Source organism: Erpetoichthys calabaricus, chromosome 17, assembly GCF_900747795.2.
Source record: "Erpetoichthys calabaricus chromosome 17, fErpCal1.3, whole genome shotgun sequence".
NCBI classification, from domain to species: Eukaryota; Metazoa; Chordata; class Cladistia; order Polypteriformes; family Polypteridae; genus Erpetoichthys; species Erpetoichthys calabaricus.
The window spans coordinates 76,402,774-76,426,117 of record NC_041410.2 but is presented as its reverse complement, the minus strand read 5'-3'; the positions used below and the strand labels follow the sequence as shown (position 1 = coordinate 76,426,117).

At 41.7% G+C, this 23,344-nt stretch overlaps 1 protein-coding gene across 4 annotated transcripts; it reads right to left on the bottom strand.

Moving 5' to 3' along the window:
• Nucleotides 1–861: 861 nt before the first annotated feature.
• Nucleotides 862–22,052, bottom strand: LOC114668042 (transducin-like enhancer protein 3-B). 4 transcript variants are annotated; one of them, XM_028823646.2, is made up of 20 exons: nt 21,474–22,052; nt 21,246–21,346; nt 20,126–20,189; nt 19,720–19,764; nt 17,297–17,359; nt 16,788–16,862; nt 9,091–9,295; nt 8,481–8,497; nt 7,015–7,137; nt 6,652–6,702; nt 6,250–6,402; nt 6,042–6,159; nt 5,587–5,768; nt 5,360–5,436; nt 4,860–5,109; nt 2,449–2,696; nt 2,212–2,359; nt 1,968–2,118; nt 1,665–1,741; nt 862–1,420 (listed from the first exon to the last, which is right to left on the bottom strand). In XM_028823646.2, the coding sequence occupies exons 1-20, from the start codon at nt 21,495–21,497 to the stop codon at nt 1,313–1,315; spliced, it is 2,280 nt and encodes a 759-aa protein (XP_028679479.1). In that variant the 5' UTR covers nt 21,498–22,052; the 3' UTR covers nt 862–1,312. The 4 variants fall into 4 exon arrangements, with proteins under 4 accessions (XP_028679479.1, XP_028679477.1, XP_028679478.1 ...); XM_028823644.2 differs by having other exon boundaries at nt 16,758–16,862; nt 21,474–22,049; XM_028823645.2 differs by having other exon boundaries at nt 6,027–6,159; nt 21,474–22,047.
• Nucleotides 22,053–23,344: the final 1,292 nt, after the last annotated feature.

Genomic DNA, 23,344 nt, shown 5'->3' with positions numbered 1-23,344 from the left:
AGGTTTCCCTATAGTTCAATGAACTGCACTTCTGCTGCCACACGGAATTCATCTGATGCACGGTGCTGCTGTCTGACAGGACTTGGGGTGGGCAGTGGCAAAGAGATTGGATAACGTGGGCCCGGTGGCCCAAAACTGTACACTAGAAGCTCTCACCGCTTGAAAGGCTTGCGACATCAAGGAAAGCAGCCACAGCAGGGCCTGCAGGTTTGTCACGTGTTGCAGGCACACTGGGATCCGATATAATAAGCCTTCCACTGAAGTGCAACCTTTTTCCCCCGCTGGATCCTTATGAGTAGCGCCGAGTGCCACACAATCCTCCAAACAACAAAATAGTCAAAAGGAGTTTCTCTAAGCTGGCCACAAGAGAAATCTATCTTAGCGCACACAGAAGAAGGCCCTCCATGAAGGAAGCTTTGTTCAGTTGATGTGTATCTGGCATTAGCCCAAGTCTGGTTTCTCTTGAAAAATGCCATCAGCAGGACATACAGAGGTTGCCAGTGCTCCCCATCCCTAATCACAGGTGATGGCAAACTCTCTGGCTCAAGGCCATGGGAAAACTAAAACACAGCAGTTTACCAGGATCTGTCCGCAGCTCCCAACACATTCAAAAGGTCTCAGTGTAAAAGAATGCCACCCCTACCCAACCCATACCCCCCCACCAAGCATAAGGGCCCTCCATCTCAGAGACTGCAAAACAAAAAAAAAAAAAAGCTGCCATCCAGTGGGATCCAAGTAGTCCTTGTAAGAGGGCCCGGAGTGGTAAAAATCTTACCAATTCCTATCCTCATCACCAGAAGATTGAAGAAGCCAAAAAGAGAATGGTGGCTGGCTCTTCAACGCCAGGACTCACATTGAGTATACGTGTAAAAATCTTTTATTACTCCATAATTTACATTTTTCACATATTTTCCAAATCACACTGAGTGTCTTAGTCATGAAGCTCCGCTTCAAAAAAAGAACAAAAAAAAAAAAAAAAAAAAAAATCACATTAAAGACCTTGTCCTGAAGTAGAAAATATCCAGCAATCCCAATAAGTACTGGTACAGTGCCAAAAGAACGCTTTGTCTGTATTTCTGTCCAGACAGACAAAGGAAACAAATGAAAACAAATTCTTCCGTGATTGGCCCACAATACCAATTGAAGAGAGAAATACACCCCTGTAAAGACCTTCCATGGAAGTAAAGGAGGATTTCTGGTTTAGCAATCCCAGAGTGGTCCATCCATCAGAGAAAATATCCCAGATTCAGTTTGATTTAAAAGGCTCCTGGAAACGTCCCAGCCATGAGCAAGAAGGTGTCCTGGCAGCAGCTCAGTAAATTACTTCATACACAGTTGCCTTCTTGTCACCAGAACCAGTCACAATGTACTTGTCATCTGCAGAAATGTCACAGCTCAACACGGATGAAGATTCCTTTGACTTTAGGGGGGGGACAAAATAGGAAATTTTAAATATTGAGGGTAGCAGGGTGGGGTATTTGTAATTCCACTTTGCTGAGTTTGGTACATTCACACCAAAATTCACATCTATCAACAACAACTTTATTTAACCAACAGTTATAGGACGTCAGAGACCTTCTAACTTCCCCCCAAAAAAGTAGAAACATTCAGAACTGCAGGTCAGCACGAAGTATACAAGTAAAGACGAGAACCCAGAAACTCACCTGGAAAATGCTCGCTCCGTACGGCGTCCTCCATGCATTCAGTAAATTGTCTTTCCCAGTACTGACAAACCATTTACCTTTAAAAGTAATAGGCAGAAAAACTTGAAACAGTTACAAGATGCCAACACTTCACATCTATAATGTCACAATAATGATGAAGCACAGTTTTCCTGACTGAGGTTTGTTCGGTTTATAAAAGCATATGTGCAATAAAGGCACTCTCATTAGAGTGCTACTGATAATTTGAGGGCACAACGCTAAATACTTCAGGGAAACACAAAACGCAAGTGACAGGAGACTCACCACAGTAGGCAAACTTGAGGGAGAGCACGCAGCTCTCATGGAGGTGCAGCTGGTATTTATCCGGCTTTGTATGATGTAACACTTCGACGTTGCTGCTTTCCATACCAACAGCCAGCCATTCCCCAGTTGGACAGTAACCCAGAGAAAAGATCTGAAAACAGAGAGGAAAGGAAAACTTAAAACCACCAAAAACGCCAAGACACGCGCTAGTCAGAAGAGACGAAGAGGATTCAGACCCATTTACCTGGGATGTGAAGTCATGCTGCTGCAGCTGACGGCCTTCTCTCAAGTCCCACGAGCGCACAGTATTGTCCAGTCCTCCGGTCCATAACTTTGTGCCGTCATGAGATATGTCAATGCAGCTTGCGCCGTCTGTGTGACCTTGGAACTGTCTGTCAATGAGGAGGAGGAGAAGAACTTTTATTACATCCTGCCCCTTCAGATCCTACCGAAGTCATCTTAAGGTAAAACTACCCCTCACCTGACCAGCGTCTGGTTGTGCAAATCCCACACCGCAATATTCCCATCACTGCAACAGGAAAAGCAGACTTTGGCATCTGGACTGATTGCCAAAGCATAGCAGGCCGGTGCAGAAGATGTTAGTTCGGCTTTGATCCGAGGTGTTGGAGACGCTAAGTCCCAGATAGTAAGCGTGCTTGCTTCACCTCCGACAATTAGTGTACGTCCATCTGGGAGTAACTTACATGAGCGAATGTAATTATCTCTATTCTGGATGGAGAGAAAGAGAGACACACAGATAAAACAATAAATAGCTCTTTATGGAACATCTACTCAGAAGGTTTTTACAGGTCCAATCTGTTACATGTAGCCATCAGTCAGAATAGCTGCAAAAAGATTCAAAGAAACATAGACTATGCATAGGGTCGTGCAGCATTATGTCTAACCTGACGGGTTAATGCAGACACACATTTGACTTTATACTGTAAGCCACAGTCAAGGCAACTAAAACCCAGCACTGAAAAATAGATTGGCTTAGCTTGAACCAAACAGGCTCTTCTAGAATGACGGACAAATACCACTGGTCAAACAAAACTGAATATTTCGCTCAGACTTCAAACACCTTTCATTTGATTGTGTATATTTTATGACTAATATTAATTTAAACACTGGTCTATTAAAATGATTTGTTTAGGGTCACAAGTCAAAATCGAGATTGAACTCATTGATAAACATTTCTATAAAAACAGCAGTCCCAGCTATCACTAAAATAAAAACATAACTCTTCTCATCAGGTAGGCCTTATCAACGCTAACACTCCTCTTTGTCATCCGCACAATGTGATATGTATTCAACATCTGAGCTTCCAAAAGTGAGTTGTTCCTTTAGATACAGAAAATAACCTTTGTGAGAGGTAAATGAATGTTTGCCACAATCCACTACTTTGAATAGAGACCTAAAAATCAGTCTGTATTAAACTTTAGTATTCAACTCCTGAAACCTCAGTTCATGCAAAGAATGACCATTTTGCCCTCTATGGTAGTAAGAAGACATGTATTGTGTGCCCAGTTTAATTCATTATCTGTGCTACTGCTATTGAACCACTCATTACTAGTTTGCATAAAACTCCAGATGATAAAAACAAAAAGAAAGAACAGAGTGGAAGCATGTTACTGTATTTCTAATCCAAATTACTTACTTCAACACATGGTACAGAATACTGACCCTTGTTGAATACAAAAATTCTAATTAACTGTATATTTTGTATAACTGTTGAGTAACTAAGTAATTGTGTATCATTTCTTTGTTAACACATTAATTTTACATGTTACTTTCACTACTCCAAATCAGGCAACATGTCAGGTTTCACAATCAAACAATCTTTTAAATAAATCAAACTTTAATCCTCTTACTATATGATTTCTCCAAGTGGTCCAGTATGTAGCTTTCAGTGCCATATTTGTTTTTAAAGAATGACTGCCTTTATTCTGAATAATCAGCAAAACGTTCTAAACGGCACACTTATTATGACTCAGTGAAAAAACTCTGAGGATCTGGAGAATAGCATATTATTCTGGAATAGCTTTCAGATTATAAACTACTATAAAGTACCTCCAATGATTTCTTCCTCTCTGTATGTTTTCATGTGTACCACTTTACACAATCGACCTCAGATACAACAAAAATCTGCCGTTTCAAAATTCACAGAGGATGGTACAGATTTCACAGTCATTACTGTCTGTTAGACCTTAAACAGGAAATCATGTTCTCCCTAAACAGAAATATGCACAGCTTCAACTTATTTAAAACTAATATATTGATAAAACATCTGTGTCATTCAGACTCCCTTCAAATACAACTAAGCTCTGCTCTTTCACACATTTCATTCGCTACACTACCAATTTTGGCTTTAAAACTCTCTATCCACCACTTTCAAAGGGTTTACAATTTATTGACCTACGTATTTCCTGCACTGTTGGAAGCCATTGGTGTTTAAATAGATCCCACCCCATTTTCAGCTCACTGGATTTTCTCCAGATGAAAGCCCTTTTTTCAATGTACAGTTCAACGTGATTACCCCGCTAAACAGATTTTGATATTGGTCCAACTGAAAGATTCCTACTTTACCTTCTACTTTACCCTGGCTGAACAACAAGTAGCAATATTCATTATAAATAAATAGGTTGTCTTAGATTTGGTATGCTAAACCTCAGTGCACACCATTATATACATTAAGTCTCCAAAGAAATCACTAATACACCCACCTAATGTCCGTTTTATAATGGAACACAATTATGATACCAAATAAATTAAAATGGTCTGCAGAAACAAATCCAAGGCTAGGGTGTCATTGCTTGGGTACAAATCAGCTAAACAATAACATTAGTCCCCCCCCATCATTTTCTTTTCCCACCTCCTCCTCAAGATCCTCACCAGACAATCCAACTGGGAGATAGGACTCTTGCTGCCCGGCTGGCTTATGTCCCAGATCTTGACACACCCTTTGCCACCAGTATAGACGTGCCTTGTTGGATTACTAATGGTAACAGCACAAACCACCTCCCCATGGCTCAACGTGTTGATCTGTCTGGCGTGACGAGGGATACCAGGACCAATCAGGGCATCCGGCGGGAAAGGCACAGGCTGCATCTGCCCATCTGCACTGACGTGAAAGGAGTAGGCCCTATGAAACAACACAGAATTACCACACAATGCAATGATACACATTGTTTAGGGTCACATGAATACATGACAGATTCTGGTATTAGAATATTTACTCTCTCTCATATGCAGAGCACCTAGGCTCCAAAAGGTCCTCATAGATCGACAACATGAAATTTCAGTGTACACTTGTCAATAAAATTGAACTACTGTGCAAGTTTAAAAAGTCAGCCTCACCACCTTCCACAATCTCTTTCTAAGTACCAACTTACGGCTTTCCTCCAGAGATGGATGAGAGGCTGGCTGGAAGCCCGGGGGTCCTCATGTGTGGGTGGGGTTCAAAGCCTCCCTGTAAAGAAAGGACGTGCTTGTTATTTGGTGAAGCAGCTCACAAATTTCCCATCCAAACGCACAGATGCTCTTTGAGTCCCATAAAATATGCTACAGTTTTAAGTCTGTTGCCATGGAAATCAAGATACTCAGCAAGTCTAAAGCTTACCATGGGAGGCCTGGTCCCATATGCCACAGCAGCGGCTGCTGCACTCATTTGTGGGGACATGTTGTGTAGTCCAGCATATACACCTGGGCTGGTTAAAGAGCCATTCATCTCATGATGACTCATCATGGCAAAAGGGGTACCATATGGTCCGGAGATGGAAAGGGGTGTTCGCAGAGTTGAAGCTACAAAAAAAAAAAAAGAGGTAGAAATTGCTAAACTACCAAAATGAACAATTTTAAGATACAAGAGGACAAAAAAAAAAAAAAGAATTGCCAGAACATTGTTTGAAAAATGTTAAGAATAAAACAAATACTAACTAGTTTAAACCAGTTAAAATATTTTTCCTGGAAAAATGGTACATGCAAGTATCTCTGAATCCTGTATGCTTCCCACCCTACACGCTCGCACACACATATAACTGCATTTGTAAGCAGCTATACCTAGAGACTCCATACCAGACGGCTTGCCCAAGATGGGTCGTAGTCCAGGGGTGGAGCTGGTTCCAGGAGTAGGAGCATCATTCCGTGGAGTTGGGGTGTTTGATTTAAGGCCTGGTGTTGAAGACTTGTCATTCTAGAAACAGAGTAAACGTGTTAAGTTTTCAGTTTCGGCCAGTAAGAGATGGTGTTTTTTGCCCCCACCCCTGCAGCAGCAGAAACCTACATGGACCAAGTCTTTGGTCTTGGAAGACGGAGTGCTGCTGGATGATGCGACAGAGGCAGGACTGTTGGGGCCATCTTTCTTAATGGACCGACCTTTATCCAACCCATTTTCAGGTGGGGAATGAGCAGGACTAATTCGGGGTGTAGCTGGATCCTGTAAAAGAAGCAGCAGAATCTTAAGAAGTGTCAAATCCATATTTCAATGGATCCTGTAAAAGAAGCAGCAGAATCTTAAGAAGTGTCAAATCCATATTTCAAAGTTTGATTCAAGGCAAAGAATTATTAGGCAAATCTTGGACAAGAAAACAATTCAGTTTCTCCTCCAAAATAAGGTGGCCAAAAGATCAACAGATACTAGCAGAACATGGCATTTTAGGTCACCAACTACACCCTGTGGGCTTACCTCATTTGAGACATCCACCACCAAGTCATCACTCTTGTCTCCATCACTGTCCTGAAACAAGATACAAACAATTAGGTGTCAAGCAGGATTATGAGCACTCTGCTCTCCAATTTTTACCCAGTGAGAAGTTTTTAACTGTATTTCAAGTGTTTTTTTTTTTTTTTTTTATATAAACGCCTTGTGGTGCTATACTCTGGTGGTAATTGGGGCTATTAGAAGCATCTTTCACAGTTTGTGTCTGGGTGTAGACTATGTTTCAGTTTTACACACCAGAAGATACAGGCTTGGGTGTAAACAGCAATATATATTAGTCTCACTTCCACTTGAGAAAGTCTGACAGGCAACCTTACTGGTGACACTTACATATCGACTCAAGTTGTCCTTCTCCTCCACTTTTCGCTTTTTGGGATCAATGCCATAATCAGAAGAGCCACGGTGTTTCTCACTGACCGTTCGTACACTGTCAGATGGGGAGACAGAGTTATTCTGAAATAAAACAATATTATGCCATGTTTAATGTTTTTAACAAAGACACAGTTCGAGGATGAAACCATTATTCCAAAGTAAACAACTAGGGTATAAAGCCAGCCTCTGACAGCAGCATAGACTGGAAAGGCCTACACTACTTTATAACAAAAAACTGAAAAAAGTTCCTCATTGGCAATGCAGAAGACTAAACCCAATGGACACCATATAGCATGCACAGTCACAATGAACTGCACCAGAGATGAAGAAATCATCACATATTGAGCCCCTTCTGCGGGAAACATGGTGAATAAGGAAATTATTTTCCTTAAAAATACTACTCCCTCCCATTTCCTGCAAAATGCATCCTCGTGGGATGCGATACACCTCACTTTAGTGGGATTACTGGAAATATCAGCGCTCACACCATCGCCCGGCAGGATAACAGCTAGACCTTTCTTCTCAGCCACTGAAGCTGAAATAGCAATAGCAGCTCAGAAAAAAAAAAAACACGTCAACCGCTTAGAAGAATCGATCCACTGAGCCTGTCATGGGCACAAAGCCAGCAAAGCTGAATATTTTCTTCATTGCACTTGGCAGGGCTGGCAGGAAAGACACAAACAGGTGAAATGGAAGCTGTTGGATGAACCCCGAAATGAAGGGTCACAAAACAACCAAAGGTAGAGTATATGAATGATTCAGGGCTGTGCCTTCTTTCTATGCTTTGGACAAATCTTCCCACAACTTCCATAAGAATAAAAAGGGAGAAACAGGCCTGGCAGATTCTCACAAAGCACCCACCTAGGAGCTGGTTCTATAAGAAAGGGTCTGCAATGAAGTAAACACCAGGAGTTTGATTTCTTCAAACCTGACTGCCCTCATTCAGGAGACTAGCCCAATTGAAATGCAATCTTAAAGCTCAGACAAAATCCTTTGTAAGTCATTTATTAGGTGCAGTTAAATCTTCACAGAGACAGAAAGTGGAGAGGAAAACAATTCCAGTGGTGCAGTCAGTAATATCAGCTGAGAGAACACATGAGGCATATCCCTGTCCTGAGTCACATTTAATTGTGATGAAATTAAAGAGCTGCTAATCTCTGCCCTCCATCAGCAACCAGATTACGGAGTGCAAAAGCAAGCCAGTTTTCATTCTGCAGAGTGGGATTTAAGGGGAGCAAGGGGGAAGATTATTGCAATTAACTGGCTGCTAAACAGATGAAACAAGAAAAAAGGAAAGACATTTTCACATCTCTGTATCTCTTTGCATTACTGACCAAATCTACATCAAACTGGTCAACTACATGCAAGTGACTGGCATACAATGCAGCCATGTTTGTTTTGTGAGTAGCCCAATACACACTTACCGTGCTGGATTCCCGCTCTTTGATCAGCAAATGTAGGCAGGAAAAGGGCAATCAAAAAACAAAAAAAAAAAAAAAGAGTCAGTTTTCATGATTTGAATAAGCTCTTTAGATATATAATATTAACAGTACTCTTAAAGAGATGGTTTATATGTTATTAACATTAGGAATTTCACAGTTCTGCAAATATCTGTTACCAGATGTTTTCTATACAATTTTGCCCAACTTGGAAGCAACAGTATGGATGATGTACTTAAAGATCAGACACTCCTGATGACCCCTATGCTCTCGTGTAATTATATTTTGAAGTGTGGCCTACCTGATAGCTATTTGAAATTACACATTCTGGAACAACATGAATTATGCAGCCAACTTGAAAACATAAAAATGCACTCATAAAACAATTATGACTGAGACAAATGTCAAATTGTTTATTTAAATAACTTTAACATTGCAATACCTTTAATTTTAATGAAGGTTTCAAATTAATACAATAACATGTAAGAAAGATATTCTCTAGGGGCAATATGGCCTTTGATTCAACATTTATAATTATATTTGTGGGATGCCCCCTTGGCCAAAAAAAAAAAAAAAAAAAAAAAAAAAAACCTACCTCGATGGTCTAAATCATGGTGGTTTTTCTCATCTTTCACAGGTAAGTGGGCTTGGCTACCAAGGGCACCCAGGGCAAGAAGACCTGAGCTGGACCCTGTGACAGGTGGCAAGCCTGGAGGCTGGAGGCCTGAAGGATGAGGTGGTAGCTGGACTGGAGGCCCGTGCGCTGCATGTGTAAGATGCTGAGCCTGGAGTTGCTGCTGCTGTGGAGATATAAACCACAACTGGGTTGGTGAGAAGGAGGGAGTCAAAGATTTTCCAGTGGACTGAATGGCTAATTTTTCCCACAATTTCTTTAAGTACTTAAGGGTCTAAAGAAAATTAAAATAATAATAAAAAAACAGCAATAAACCTCTCTTTATAAAGTCTGATGACAAATGCAAATTTGACAACAGAGAGTGGTGAATGGAAGCACTAAGTAAATAGTAGTTGGGAGAGGCACATAGAAGATCGGCAAAGCTTTCGCTGCTGTGGCAAATGGTTAAGAGTGTGAAATCCTTGATTGTGTACATTGGTTCAGGTGTGTCCCAGAATTGTACTGGATGGCAGAATTGATTGCAATCTTACTATTTAATGATCTTATACATGAAGATGTTGGTTAATTTTAAAAATTAATAACCTGTTGACAGCTGGACTGGTTAATGACAGGATACACAATAATGTGTATGTCTGGCCATCTTCAATTCAAAAAGACCTGAGTGAAGTTTGTTCACTGAATACACCTTAGGTAATCTCAATGACTAGATTTAGTGAGGATTGTGGAGGATGTCGAGAGGTTTAATTATAAAAACGAGAGCCCAAATTCATTTTTTTTTCAGGCTTTTATGAAAAAGACCCATCCATCACTTCTCCTGCCTTACTTTCTAATGAGTCCTCTGTCCTTGAACATCTATTAAAAAGTGATTTAAATAATTAATTTCATTTCACCTCAGGAGATCGGGGGAGAAAACTGATTCTTTCAGACAGCACTACACACACATAAAGAGAAAAAAAAACACAATGGAGTCTGTCAGTACCCTAACCTAAAACATTTCACTTAGCATCTTGCTTTAAAAATAAAAAAAAAAAAGAGGATGCCTCCTGGAATTATATAGTGACCACCAATAAAACACCAGTAAAGATCTGAGAAACTTGACACATTTAAAAAAAAATTGCTAAAAAAAAAAAAAAAATTAAATAGTAGATGCTACATTAAAAGTACGAACAAACAAAAATGTATGTATTTTCAGCTTTTGATAGATCCCATTCTTTGTATGTTTTCATTGGCATAATGCATGTCAGGACTGATGCTTGGTTACAACCTTGAAACTGTACTAGAAGACATGCATCTCATTAACCCTGTAATTGCATGTACATATGCCTTAATGTGGATAGAATACTGCATTATAGTCTAGATAAGTTGAATTTTATAAAACTGGGGCAAAAACAAAGTCCATAAAATTTTATCTAACCAAATCAACAAAAATACAAGCAGCTGGAAGCTCTTCAGGTTTACCTTTTAAGGATACAAATATGTTGTTTCTCACAAATTTAGGTCAACGAGCCACTGCACAGGCTCTTGCAATAGAAAATTATAATGTATTGTTGGGAAACCCAAACAGTAATGTGAATACTAAAGCTAAGTGATGCTAAAAAAAAGGAAAAGCCCTTTCTTAACAGCTAACAGCTACTATGGCCAAGTAATTCAGAGAAAATAGCAAATGGTCAGCCAGACCAAGAGGTATTTTGTTTTATTTGTGCATTGCACATGAAATTATACTGGCCTGAAATTAACTATTTACTTGAAGGATTTATGGAAAGAAATGGCAGAGCACATCTCTCCACTTCTGATGTTACTACATTGGTTACCTGTGTCATTTAGAATTGACTTTAAAATAGTGCTTATTGTTTACAAAGCCTTAAATAATCTCGCTCCATCCTATATTTTGGAATGTCTGACACCTTACACTCCAAATAGTAACCTTAGATCTTCAAATGAGTGTCTGCTTAAAATTCCAAAGGCTAAACTTAAAAGAAGTGGTGAGGCGGCCTTCTGCTGTTATGCACCTAAAATCTGGAATAGCTTGCCAATAGGAATTCGCTAGGCTGATACGGTGGAGCACTTTAAAACACTGCTGGAAACACATTATTTTAACATGGCTTTCTCATAGCTTTATTTTAGTGTACCCCTGATGCTCTGCATATTCAATTATCATTATTATTCATGATGGCTCCAAAATCTGTACTAACCCCTACTTTCTCTTCTGCTTGTTTTCCGGTTTTCTGTGGTGGCGATCTGCGCCACCACCACCTAATCAAAGCACCGTGTTGTCCCTACATTGATGGATTAAAGACCAGAAGTCCACGTGACCGTCATCATCAAGTTCTTTCATGAGAACCCTGAATACAATGAGGACTGACTGAGGTCATTTATGTTAGGTAGAATGCCTAGAGGGGGCGGGGCGGTCTCATGGCCTGGAGCCCCTGCAGATTTTATTTTTTTTCTTCAGCCGTCTTACTTTTATTCTATGTTAATTAGTGTTCCCTTATTTTAATTAGTTTGTCTTTTTTCTCCCTTTCTTCATCATGTAAAGCACTTTGAGCTATATTAATTGTATGAAAGTGTGCTATAGAAATAAATGGTGGTGTTGTTTTACAAATACAGACATTTTGCTCCACTGAAGAATATTCAGTTGTATCATTTCATGGGAGTTTGTGAAAAAAGTAGTGCAGTTCTTGTAAAATATTCAAAAGAAATACTCTGTTAATCAAAAGGAATTATTACTTATTTAAAAGATAGTTTCTATCCACAAATTCCATGTACTTTAAGAAATATGTAAATGAGAATTTGTTCAAAAAGCGATGGCACATCCTTCAAAACCTACAAATGTAACTAAACATTTCCCGTGGTTACTGATCAATCATTCACATCTGCCCTGAGGAATCGTTACCTACCTCTACCTCAAACCAGGCTTCAATGGCAACAGAACTGTTCATGAATAAACACTGTGCTTCAGGTCTCGTGTCTCTTCTATGGAGTTGAGATCTAGTCTTTGTCCAAAATAAACTATTTCATTCCTCTTTATTTTTTTTAAACTTTGTAGAACTTTATAAAGGATCATTTTTATGCTGGCAGACTGATTTTCAGGGACACTTTAAACTCAGAGGACATGTTATTCTTCAGGACACGTGCCGCAGCGGTTAAGACTTTGGACTTCAAACCCTGAGTTTGTGGGCTCAGATCCTGCTACAGCCACTGTGTGACCAAGTCACTTCACCTGCCTGTGCTCCAACTGGAAAATCAAAAAGGAATGAAACCAATTGTATGGTAATTCACATTACATAAAAGCATAAGCCAAGTAAGTAAACGTAAAGTATATACAAAATATTTTGTTATGACATAGAACCTATAGTTTTCTCACCGAATAAAAATCATCCACATCAATGGGCAAAAACTAAGCCGCAAAGAAAAACAGCAACACCATCCACACGTAACAAAGGGAAAAGGATGTTTTGGTGGTAGATGTATGTCTGGTTTTTAGCAGATTCAGCAAAAATTAATTTTGCACGAAAAGACCATCTAGATCATGCTCTGAAAACTTAATATGGGCAGAGGCATTCTAAGTTGGACGGCAAAGAATTCTTCTTCCTGCTACCTTTCAATGTATGCATGTTCATATAATGTTGCACTGTTGACTTACAAACAGGCACATTAAGCACAGCAAGAGAGGTCCTTGTGATCATTGGGATTATTTTCGGTATACGAGTTATATTGATTCTTCTGAAAAATAAAGATATACATACAAAGCTAGCTTTTTATATTTGAATGTCTTCTCTTTTGTAGACTGATTTAGTGCATGCTTATAAAGTGTACTTCCACGTAATGGCCCAGCATGTTACATAATATGACAAATAGACTATTCACAAATAAACAAATAGTGTGGCACGCAAAAACACCATGATGAATTCCTAAATGTTTTGTGTGGTTCTTTAGTTATCACCAAACTAAAGAATACTTAACAATATTCTTCATGTGCTCATTTGAGGTCACTTTATAGTATGGTATTGATGTACAACACTAAACCCTAAAGTTAGCAGACAAACACACAAATTAAGTTCCTTACTTTGAGAATATAAAGTTTCTCCCAGCCTTTAGTCTCATGATGGACTCTTTAATTGGTGGTAGCCAGTTGTTAGGCATCTGGTTATACTGTCTGAGCTAAACAAACATTTATTTATGCATCTCCTTTTGTACTGCCCATGTTAATTCTTCTAAACACTACTTACAATGTGTGGATGCAAACTTCTTTTGGAAAACACTAGTAATGATTAGAGTTTCATACCAAAATATAGCATTTGAGTGCAGTAAGGTTTCACAGATTTCAAGTTAACTTTGGCCAACTCTAGAAAGTGATGCCAGCTGGGTCAATTCTAGCAGAGCACAACTGTTTTGCATCCCTTGGTGAATGACTAATCAAATAAGCACACTTTTTGCTTGTAACAGCAAACACCCTATTATACTGGTGTCATTGAGGTAAGAATTTCACTGTACTTTGTACGCATGACCCTACAGACCTGTGCTACTGCATGGTTACAAATCACTACTAAACATGCCTTTACTTAGCATTACAAGTAAGGCACGTGTTACACGCCGAAATTTTATTTATTATTCCACTGCATTCCTGTGTTAATCAGGTAAGAATGTATACAGCCCACCAGGTAGAAACAGATGCTTCTTACAAACTGCAGATTCTGCTCTCAGACCATTTGCCACCAGGGTTCTTACTTGAGCCAGACAAAATTTAAATGCAACTTTCCTCTATTTAATCTCTCTTTACTGGCCTGTTTGCAGGCTCATTTTGCTACATCTCAATCCAATCCAAAAACAACCTATAGATCTTGTTTACTGGCCTAAAACCATTCTGTACTTCTTATGCTCCCCCACTGCCTCACCATAGTGCACTAGTCTCACTTATTTCACTGAGCAACAGTCTTCACACAATTCCAGTTAAATATATCTTGTCAGCTATCTGTTTACTTATCCCTCAATGCCTTTCATTTTTTTAACCAACAAAATCTGGTCACCTCCTACCAGCCTCCCCTATACTGCCAGTACATTGCAATCTCTCAACTGTCTTTGTCTCTTTAACTCATACTGGTGACAACATCCCCAAAAAGCCCAAGCCGTGCAATATAACTAAGAGCATTTGCAAATTTGCCATCATGGAGAACACAGTGAGTCACTTAAAGTGCAGCTCTTTAAAATGCAAGAGGAACAGAACACTTACACTGAAGTCAATTAACTGAACATAATGGCAGCCATCAAAATCCCACTCAGCAGCATCTGAACGCAACACATTAGAGCCGTGTTAAGAGATTTAACACAAAAAGCAGCACATCAAGCCAGGAAGCACAATTATGCACACAGCCTGCTGCCACCTTGTCACTGTGGCTTGGGAGAGTGGGAGAGAACGGAGAAGAAAATAAACCAAAACCCAAAGAGCACCACACAACACCCTATGCTCCAGATGTATGCAATTAACAGTCTGCCAGACCATAAATAAAAAAAGTGGCAGTTTTTGAGAGATTATTTTTTTTCCTCACTTCCCATTCACATTAATGGTATTTCTTCTGTTGAAACAAAACATCATCTGAGACTTCTTCCTTGCAGAATATGTGTGAGGTCCAGATGACACAGCCTGGTAAGTACTAATAGTCCGAGTTATACTTAAACCAAAGTACTCAAAGTTCCTTTATAACAAACAAACAAACAAACAAAAAAAATCCCTCTGCAACTAAGTAGCTCAACACCTTCCTATTTCAGTAGCACTTTAATCAGGTACTATTTTTCATTCTCAAAGACCTTCTATAGCAAAATCACATTGAAAATGACATCAAACACAAGAGCTAAATGTCTCTCATATATGTAGTATCAAGAGTCAGACTTTCAACTAGAAATCCAGCAGACAGTAAAGACAACATTCAAAAGGAGGAAAAGGTAAAGTAACATGGACGTTTCTGAGCGGAATGGCAAAGCCGGGCTTGGATTTTCACTAATACAATATTAATGCTAGTGAGTGTACAGGTGCTTTACAGCCTGTAGCCTACATACATTACAGGCATGAAAAACACTGTTCCCTTTCAATTTCCGAAATCTTCTTGGTGGTCTCCTATTCAATTACTGAGACAAAGGACCATATGACTGCCATAAAAAGACTCATTATGAAATCAATCTGCCTTCAGCCTCCTGGTTGCACTAATCCGTTCACCAAAAACTGCTGAAACAACTAGGCTACCCAGCTTCAGCTACCCTCCCTTCAGACATGGGCTACAGACTGCCTTTGCGGATTCGCTTATTAACGCTGAATGTGTAATGCTCTACCCTCCCCCTCTCTACGGGAGGTCCTGGGAGAGAAAATGAGCAGACTCTGATCTTTGGCCATTGCCTTGTTGAGAAACAAAGCCACCTTCCCACCCTTGAAAGGTTTCCTTGCCTTGCCGCTGTTACCAATGTGCGCTCAGGCAGTGGCCTGGCAGCTGAGCTACTCTGTGATTGACTGTAATTCCTGCCTTGTGAGCGCGTCTCATCACGCAAGACAGCTGAATGGCCGCCCGCTCAATGACAGACCGCGCCAGCACTTGCATTCAGGCAGATTTGAGGAAGCAATTACCTTGAAAATGGGGGTCACAGTCCTGCTCATTTGCTTTAATTGAATTCCAATATCTGCCTCTGGCTGTCGTGACCCTGAGCCAAAGCTGCCTAACAACCACGCAGAAGAAGCCAATCAAAGTACAAGCCCTTTTCTTTTTTTCTTACATGGCCCTCAATGACTTTTCTTTTGGGAGAAGCAAGACGACTCATATAGGCTATCAACCATAGAGCTCTCTCTTGCAAGCTAGGAACAGAACAATTGCATCTGGAGAGGGAATGAAGATTTAAAAAATAAAAAATAAACAAAAAAACATGAATGAAAGTTAGGGGGACACCATGGAGGACTCAAGAAAATTGTAGTGAAGGGGATAAAACAATAGAAATTGTGAAATACAAAAAAAAAAGCATTCTGCTACACTGAATCCAGGGCACAAATACAATAATTTTAAAAAGCAATACATCACAAAAACTATGCAACTGCTATTCTGCACTTAACAGAAATATTGAAGTAGACAAACCTTCCTTTGCAGCGACTCAGGTCACTATTTATAGTAACCTCCAAACCTGGAAGGAATGGTCAACCTGGACATCGGCAACTTGGGTTATGGGTCACACTCTAGTGAGATAATGACAGCCATACTACACTACTAATTAAAGGGATAAGGCTGCTTGCCTCACTTTATTTTGGCTGTAAAACTGAAGTATCCTGTATATTGTATACCCAGCCAGAGAGTGAGGCAGTATCAGGACTAGCACGCAAGTCCCTCACAGCAAACAACTCATAAATACAAGTCAAAAGGAGCGCTGTGCAATATATGCTCAAGCAGAAACATCAGGGCAAGCCAAACCCAAGTAAACAGGAGGATAAAATGAGACTGGACCAAATGGTAATGAAAGCAAGTGATACATGCAACAAAGAAAAACAGCAATCCCAGTGTGTCTTCGGTAATGTCCTCTGCTAGCAAACATGTCCCCAACTACTAAAAAAAAAAAAAAAAAAAAAAAAAAGATAGGAATAAAAGGGGTATACACACGGTGAGAGGCAGATTGGGAAGTCCACGTACCCCGATGATGGCATTCAGCTCAGTCATTGTCACTTGCTTGGCACGTTCAACAGCCTGGGCCACCTGCTGTTGGTGCTAAGGAAGGGGAAAAAAATAATTAAAATGGCAGTTAAAAGAATTAAAGGGGAGCATCCGACATGTAAATGGGCAAATAAACAAATTCCTCACTCTGTCAGCTTAGTGGTGCAACACAAATGGGTAGAGGCATGCAACTAATTAGCAAACAAGAGCAAAGGAGTGAATCCAGGGATGCAGCTGATTACACAGCTAATTATTTGATTAATTGAACAAATTTAAGTCTTCTGTACAACAATAACCATTTTCCATTTTGAATGCACTGAACATAAAAGTCATTCATTTGAGAAAGGCAGTGCTGGCCTGACCAAACAATCAGCGCAATGCCAATTTTGCACCATTGCACTGCCAATCCAGGCCACTTATCCCACTCTCCCTTTTGAAACAATCCCACACCAACAGCCCAGAAGAAAACCGAGAACCAAAAGACTTACCTCTTGTGACAGAAATGGCATGATCTGAGCTAAAATTGCATTGAGCCGCTTTGCAATCTCCGTCTAATAGGCAAAAGAGAATAAGAGAAAATTAGCTCACTGGATATCACTGATACAGCATTCAGATTAGTTTAGTGAGGAGCACGATACAGGAAGCAGGAAATGCAAGCCAATTCCAGCTGACCCTTCAAAGATTTGAAAAAGAACCCTCTAAACACTGGTCTAGACGGCAAGATTATAAACACCACTAGCACTAGAGAGGCCAGTTATGCCACCTTTGAGGACAGAGGCAAGCTACTCATATGCAGAATGCTAGACTAATTCTGGACAGGCAACTATGCTGGAGGCCACCACTTGACCTCAAGGCATGAAATTCTGTCAGTCCCTAAAGCAGAGCCCAATAAAGAGGGAGGGGGAGAAAAAAAATCTCAATCCATCTAACCCTTTCAGGTTGCCAAGGCAACTCCGCCAGTCCCATCACGCTCCCATCATTATGGAAATTGGGCCTCTGCTTGACCGTAACAGGCTAGAAAATCATATTATGTGCACAGAGGCAGATCATTAAATTGAATTTTCAGGCTGTCGATCAGATCAGCTCCACAAATTAATGGTGTTTACAGGGCACGGCTAGCAGGGCTGGCAAGCTCACCACCCCAGGCAAGGAGGCCAGCTGTGCCTGAGCGAGAGAGAACGAGAGAGAGAGCGAGCAAGCGTGGTGCCGTGAGACATGTCTCCGCCTGCCGATCTGTCTTGCTGCAAGAAGCAGCAGTTTAAAACTCAAAGGCTATTTAGCTGGTCATCTCATTCAGGGTCATGAGCAAGTGTACAGAGACTGGACAATTTGTAGACAGAGGTGAGCCTGAAAGACAAACTTACTTGGACAATACAAAAAACAAATGCATGTATTCAGAGATTTGCCATAACGTCTTGGCTATAAGTGAAGAAAAGGACAAGTAAGGCAGGTCCACTGTATTTCTGTGAAGCCAAACATGAGAGAGAGTATGGCAGGTCAACCCTCTGGGCACATTATATTTTCGAAGAATCACTAGTAACTTGGTTTGCTACTGCTTTGCTAGCAAAAAAAAAAAAAAAAAAAAAAAAAAGACTCAGTTTTGACTTCCTCTTTTCACGTGGTTACCAATTGCGGGCAACATAGTATAATAACAAGTGCAGATTGAGTTGGCACTAGAAAATACGATCTGTCGCTTTAAGCAAATGTAAACATGCCCGCGAGCACTCTGGGTGTAATTATAGGCACTCAGAGTGGCACAGTGATGCTTTACAAGCGCTCTCGACCTGCTTGTCAGCCATACACCGACAACCCATTCCTGCTGGCATCAGAAAGTGGAGAGGGATGCTAATGAGGATTAAATGGGCAACAGAACAGCTAGTAACTGAAGCCCAAATGGAACCAATCAGCTTACAGTCACCCAGGTCAGGGAACTGTTAAGTAGTGTCCAGCAGTTGTGCATCAAAATGACTGCTTGGAATCTTCATGTCCATGTAACGAACTCGAAATAGCACAGATCTGAATGGGAACCAACACAAGGCAAATACAGAATTATATTCTGGGGTTGCACATACTCAGAACCATTCTGACAATGCAGATTAAGATTACCTATAGCAGAATTAACAACTTGAAAACATCCTGGAGCAGCAAACATGACTGCGACAGCATCAATGATGGGGTAATAAGTAGCTAACAACTGAACTTAACTGTGGGGGTGTAATAAAAACCCTAACATACTGTAATTCACCTCAAGATATATGCAGGAAGGAATGCCTTACATGTCTAATTTCTTATCGCCGGGGACATAACTAGTAGCAGACCCTGCCACAAAAGTGTCACCAGACATAGTTTACACCATTTTTTTTTTGGCAGTCTACCTTGGCCAATTTCTCCTACCACTTAGTGTGAGAAGGGACAGCAGGCGTGTGCAGGTTCAAGTATGAATTCCTGTTCTACGTGCCTTGCCTGCAGGGAAACCGACTTGCAAGACTCCTCACCTTATCAAAAGGACGCATCACATTCCTGATGAAGCCTCAGGAAAGTCTGCCTGCATTCTTCACAGCAGAGCATAAAACCACGCAACCCAAACAAAAAGGGAACAATACAGTTGCAAACAGCGACACATCACACCGCAAGCGTCAGAGGTTAGTAGCTACAATAAAGACTAAAGATGCGGATAACAACAGGCAAGAAGCAACATTAAGAACCAGTCAGGTGTCTTAACGGAGGGCGCATAACATGAATAGGTACCACCAACAGAGCATCGATCAGAGTCAGCCATTACTTGTGACCCCCAAAGGGTTACATTTCCCTCCCCAAACTATCCCTCATATCTAGATGCAATATGGAAAAAAACAGTACTGCATAAAGTGTCAGCGTTTTAACCTATCATCCTTCTTCCCCATTTACTTACCTGCTTATGCATTTCAATGTTAAGCCCATAGGACATTTCATAGTACTAAAAAAGAAAAGACAAAACAAGTCAGCTCAGACTTTAAGGGACAAATGACTGGATGCCTTCTGTTTCACTGCCTCATTGGTTGCAAAAACGCAGGAGCAGAAAGCGGAGGTGTCATAAGGCAACCCTCAAACCTTCTGTACAAAGACTTTATAGAGAAAGAGAGCCTCTCAAAATGAAATGCTCCCACCCAAAATAAAATAAAACAGCATCCAGGGGCCAACACCTAGAGTTATCCTCACTATACCCACTCTATGAACCTACAGCACTTTTGAGCACCTTTAAATGACTTCAACTCCTATCCTAATATATGAGAATTTTTAGCAAGCCTATTCCTCACCCACCTTGTTGTTCAACTCACCATAACATAGTGACGCTGCATCTCTGTTTTCTCATTAGCCAACTTGTCGTACTCAACCTTGAGACTGAAAAAGAGAAAAAAGGTTTTTCAGTTGACACTTGATAATATGCACTCACATCTAAACTCTGTAACACCAGGTGTTACAGCAACTCGTAATATATGGGACTTGTACACTGAAAAGAAGCAGATGTGCGACTTTGTGCTACAGTAGCACTGTGCTCCAGAACTCCAAACAGCCAGCTTACCATATCATAAATGCCCCCAACCTCCTACACACTGGCTGCCAACTAGAAAAACAGGAACACCAATTGCACCTTTAGCCCAGGGCCAAAAGCAAATCCATTCTCTACTCAAGATGACAAGGCCTCCAAGGTGGGGGGTGGAAAGCACCTCCACTGAAAACTTCAGCAGGTCTTCCTAAGGCACTGAGGTGTGATCACCAGCACCAATCAGGGCAGGAAGGAAAGAACAGCCTTGCAGTTTGCCCCTGGGCTCATTCAGCTGTAATTACTATTATTTTTGGCATAACAGACAGTCCTATCTGTTTGTAAACAAGAGATATAAGGGCTGACTGGCAGGACTGGGCGCACATTAGCAAACATCCTAGACAGGCAACAAGCGGAACTGTGGCTTCGTTTCATAAGTCACGCAACCAAGCCCGACATACAAAAACACCCAGTGAAAGGAAGTATGAACCACAGTAATGTACCGACAGCTTAAAAATCACACGGGGCATGTGCAAAAGAGCTGGGGCAAAACTAACTCAGGGCTATGGGCACAGAACAGTGCTTTGTGAAAAGACTTCCACACACACGCTGGGCATCAAGCATCACAAACCAATTCATTCCAGCCGCTCTGGGATACACGATGCGCCCAAAGCCCAAGTACGCTCACACCTTATCCAAATGCCGTGCACGAATATAGTAAGTGCAGGCGCAATGGCAAGAACACTCATTAACTGTGCTGACTCAAACATGGGCAATCGCACAAATAACCCAAATATTACACGCCGCACACTCGATCAGGCCCCGCCCCATTCACCCGCAAACCCAAACAGGTCCCCGCCCTGTGCACCCGTACAACACTTCACGCCACGGTAAGCCCCTCTGGGACCACTCACCTGTGATACTGAGCTTGAAGAAACTGGAATTCGTCTTTAATTCTGTCGCACGACTCCGCTACTGTAAATTTGAATCCGGGTTGTCCGGGCTGATGAGGGGCCTGGAAGAGACAAAGATGCGTTGAGGGGGCCACTCATTGGTACCGTGAGAGCTACAGGTGCAGGAACTCCACAGACAGACGGACCGACCTCCCAAATACGCGAGGAACGGCGACCCCTGCTACTCACCGGGTGCCGACCCTGTGGGTACATCTTCAGACCCGCGTCCTTTATAGAATTTCTTTTTGCTTCGTTTTTACAATTTTCACACACCGCTAGAGAGACTTGAAGAAACAATCCAGGAGGGTTGCTTCCCGAACGAGTCCTGGCGGCTCCTAGCGGAGCTCGCGGTGCTATACGAGCGGGGACACCTCATCCGGGGCGAGGAAGATAAAGTCTGAGACTCGCGGTGCGACTCCCATCAATCCAGACTAGAATCACTTCGCTTCTTCACAGACTCAAGCAGACGGGAACCGGGGAGTCGGCTCTCCTTGGAAAGTTTGAAGCCGCGACGGGCTCCTCGGCTACACTTCGCTCCGCCGTGCGTTCCTTCTCCTTCCCTCTGCTCCGCTGACACGAGGTCCGAGCTGCCGCGAGAGCGGCGCACGGCGGGGTTCGTCTAGCTTGGCCAATGGCCGTGCGCCAGCCCCACGTGGGGGCGGCTTGTCTTCACATTCGATTGGCTGTGCTCTTGATCACGTCATCAGCACCATCTTGGGTCCAAACTGGAAACCTGCGAGTGCGCGCTTACGATTTGAGCTTTTAGAGCGGGGCGAGAAAATCCGTTTGATTAAAAAAAAAAAAAAAAAAAAAAAGTCGAACCCCACACCCACGATCGGAAGCGAGAGGTGCGGCACGATTTACATTTGAGGTAAAAGGTCACCCATCTTTTAGTTCTTAGAACAGGTCACCACAGGCTGTGTGATCCAATGGACGGTTCACCTCCCGCATACAGGAGGGAATCCAGAACTCATCGCCGTGGTGATGCTGCCAGGCGATCGGGGCGGCCGCAGGCTCTTAAAGGGGGCAAATAAACAAGGAAGATGCGTCCCTGCCCCGCCCCCAGAGCATGGGCTTTATGTTTTGCTCATCCATCTGAAAAGTAATGCATTGCTGTTTTGATGCTATGGCGGTTCGCTTCGTCTTTTTTTTTTTTTTTTTTCTGCACACTTGTGATGGATGTGTATATATTATAGACACACACACACACTCGCCCCCCTCGCTTCGCCTTTATCTCACGGTTTGGACACAACATGGCCTCCCCAAATAGGCAAGTCACGTGGCGAGGTGGCGCACGTGGGGCCCTCGTTGGCGCTATCCAATCGCCGCTTACTCTTGTAACTTACTCTCACTCCATTGGCTGGCATTTCCCAGAGCTGTCACTCAGCGCTCCCGGTTGTCAATCAAAACCACGCGGGGTCGCGCTGACAAATGCCTCCGCTCCTCAGCCTCCTGCTTGCAAATACTGCCTGGAATGGCTGCTTAATTAGCTTTGAATGGCTTTTCCTTCCAGCTCAAACAATCTGTCACTACCATGTGGTAAAGAGAGCCATGCATAAAACAAAGGGAAAGAGGCGAAAAAAGCAGGCCGGGGCTAAATATCAGTTTAATTTTTTTTTTTGTGGTGTTCAAGGAATACACTTTTATTACCACAAAACAACGGCATTAATTCTATTGGTGGAGATTCATTTTATCTGACGGGGCTTTATGGGGAAAAAAAATTTAAGAGACTGAAAAGCACCACAGCGGTCCGGCGGCTGCTGAGTCTTCCTCTTGTTCCCAAAGATTTTTTTTTAAACAAACCCGTAACCTTCGCCATCCGGATTTAAGAGGCCTCTTTGGTGTTGATTTATTGATGAAAAAGGTGTTTACGACGGGAAGGGCGTTTGATTCCTTTGAAGAGCGCCTCCCCTGAAAAAAAAAACACACACACACATAACACAATGGGCAAGAAAAGCTGCGATACCGTAGGTGTGTTTATAAGCTGGGTTCGTGCTAGTCTGCAGATCATCCTTTTAGCACCCCCCGGCTCTCCCTCGACTCTGCGTGCTGCCCTTTCA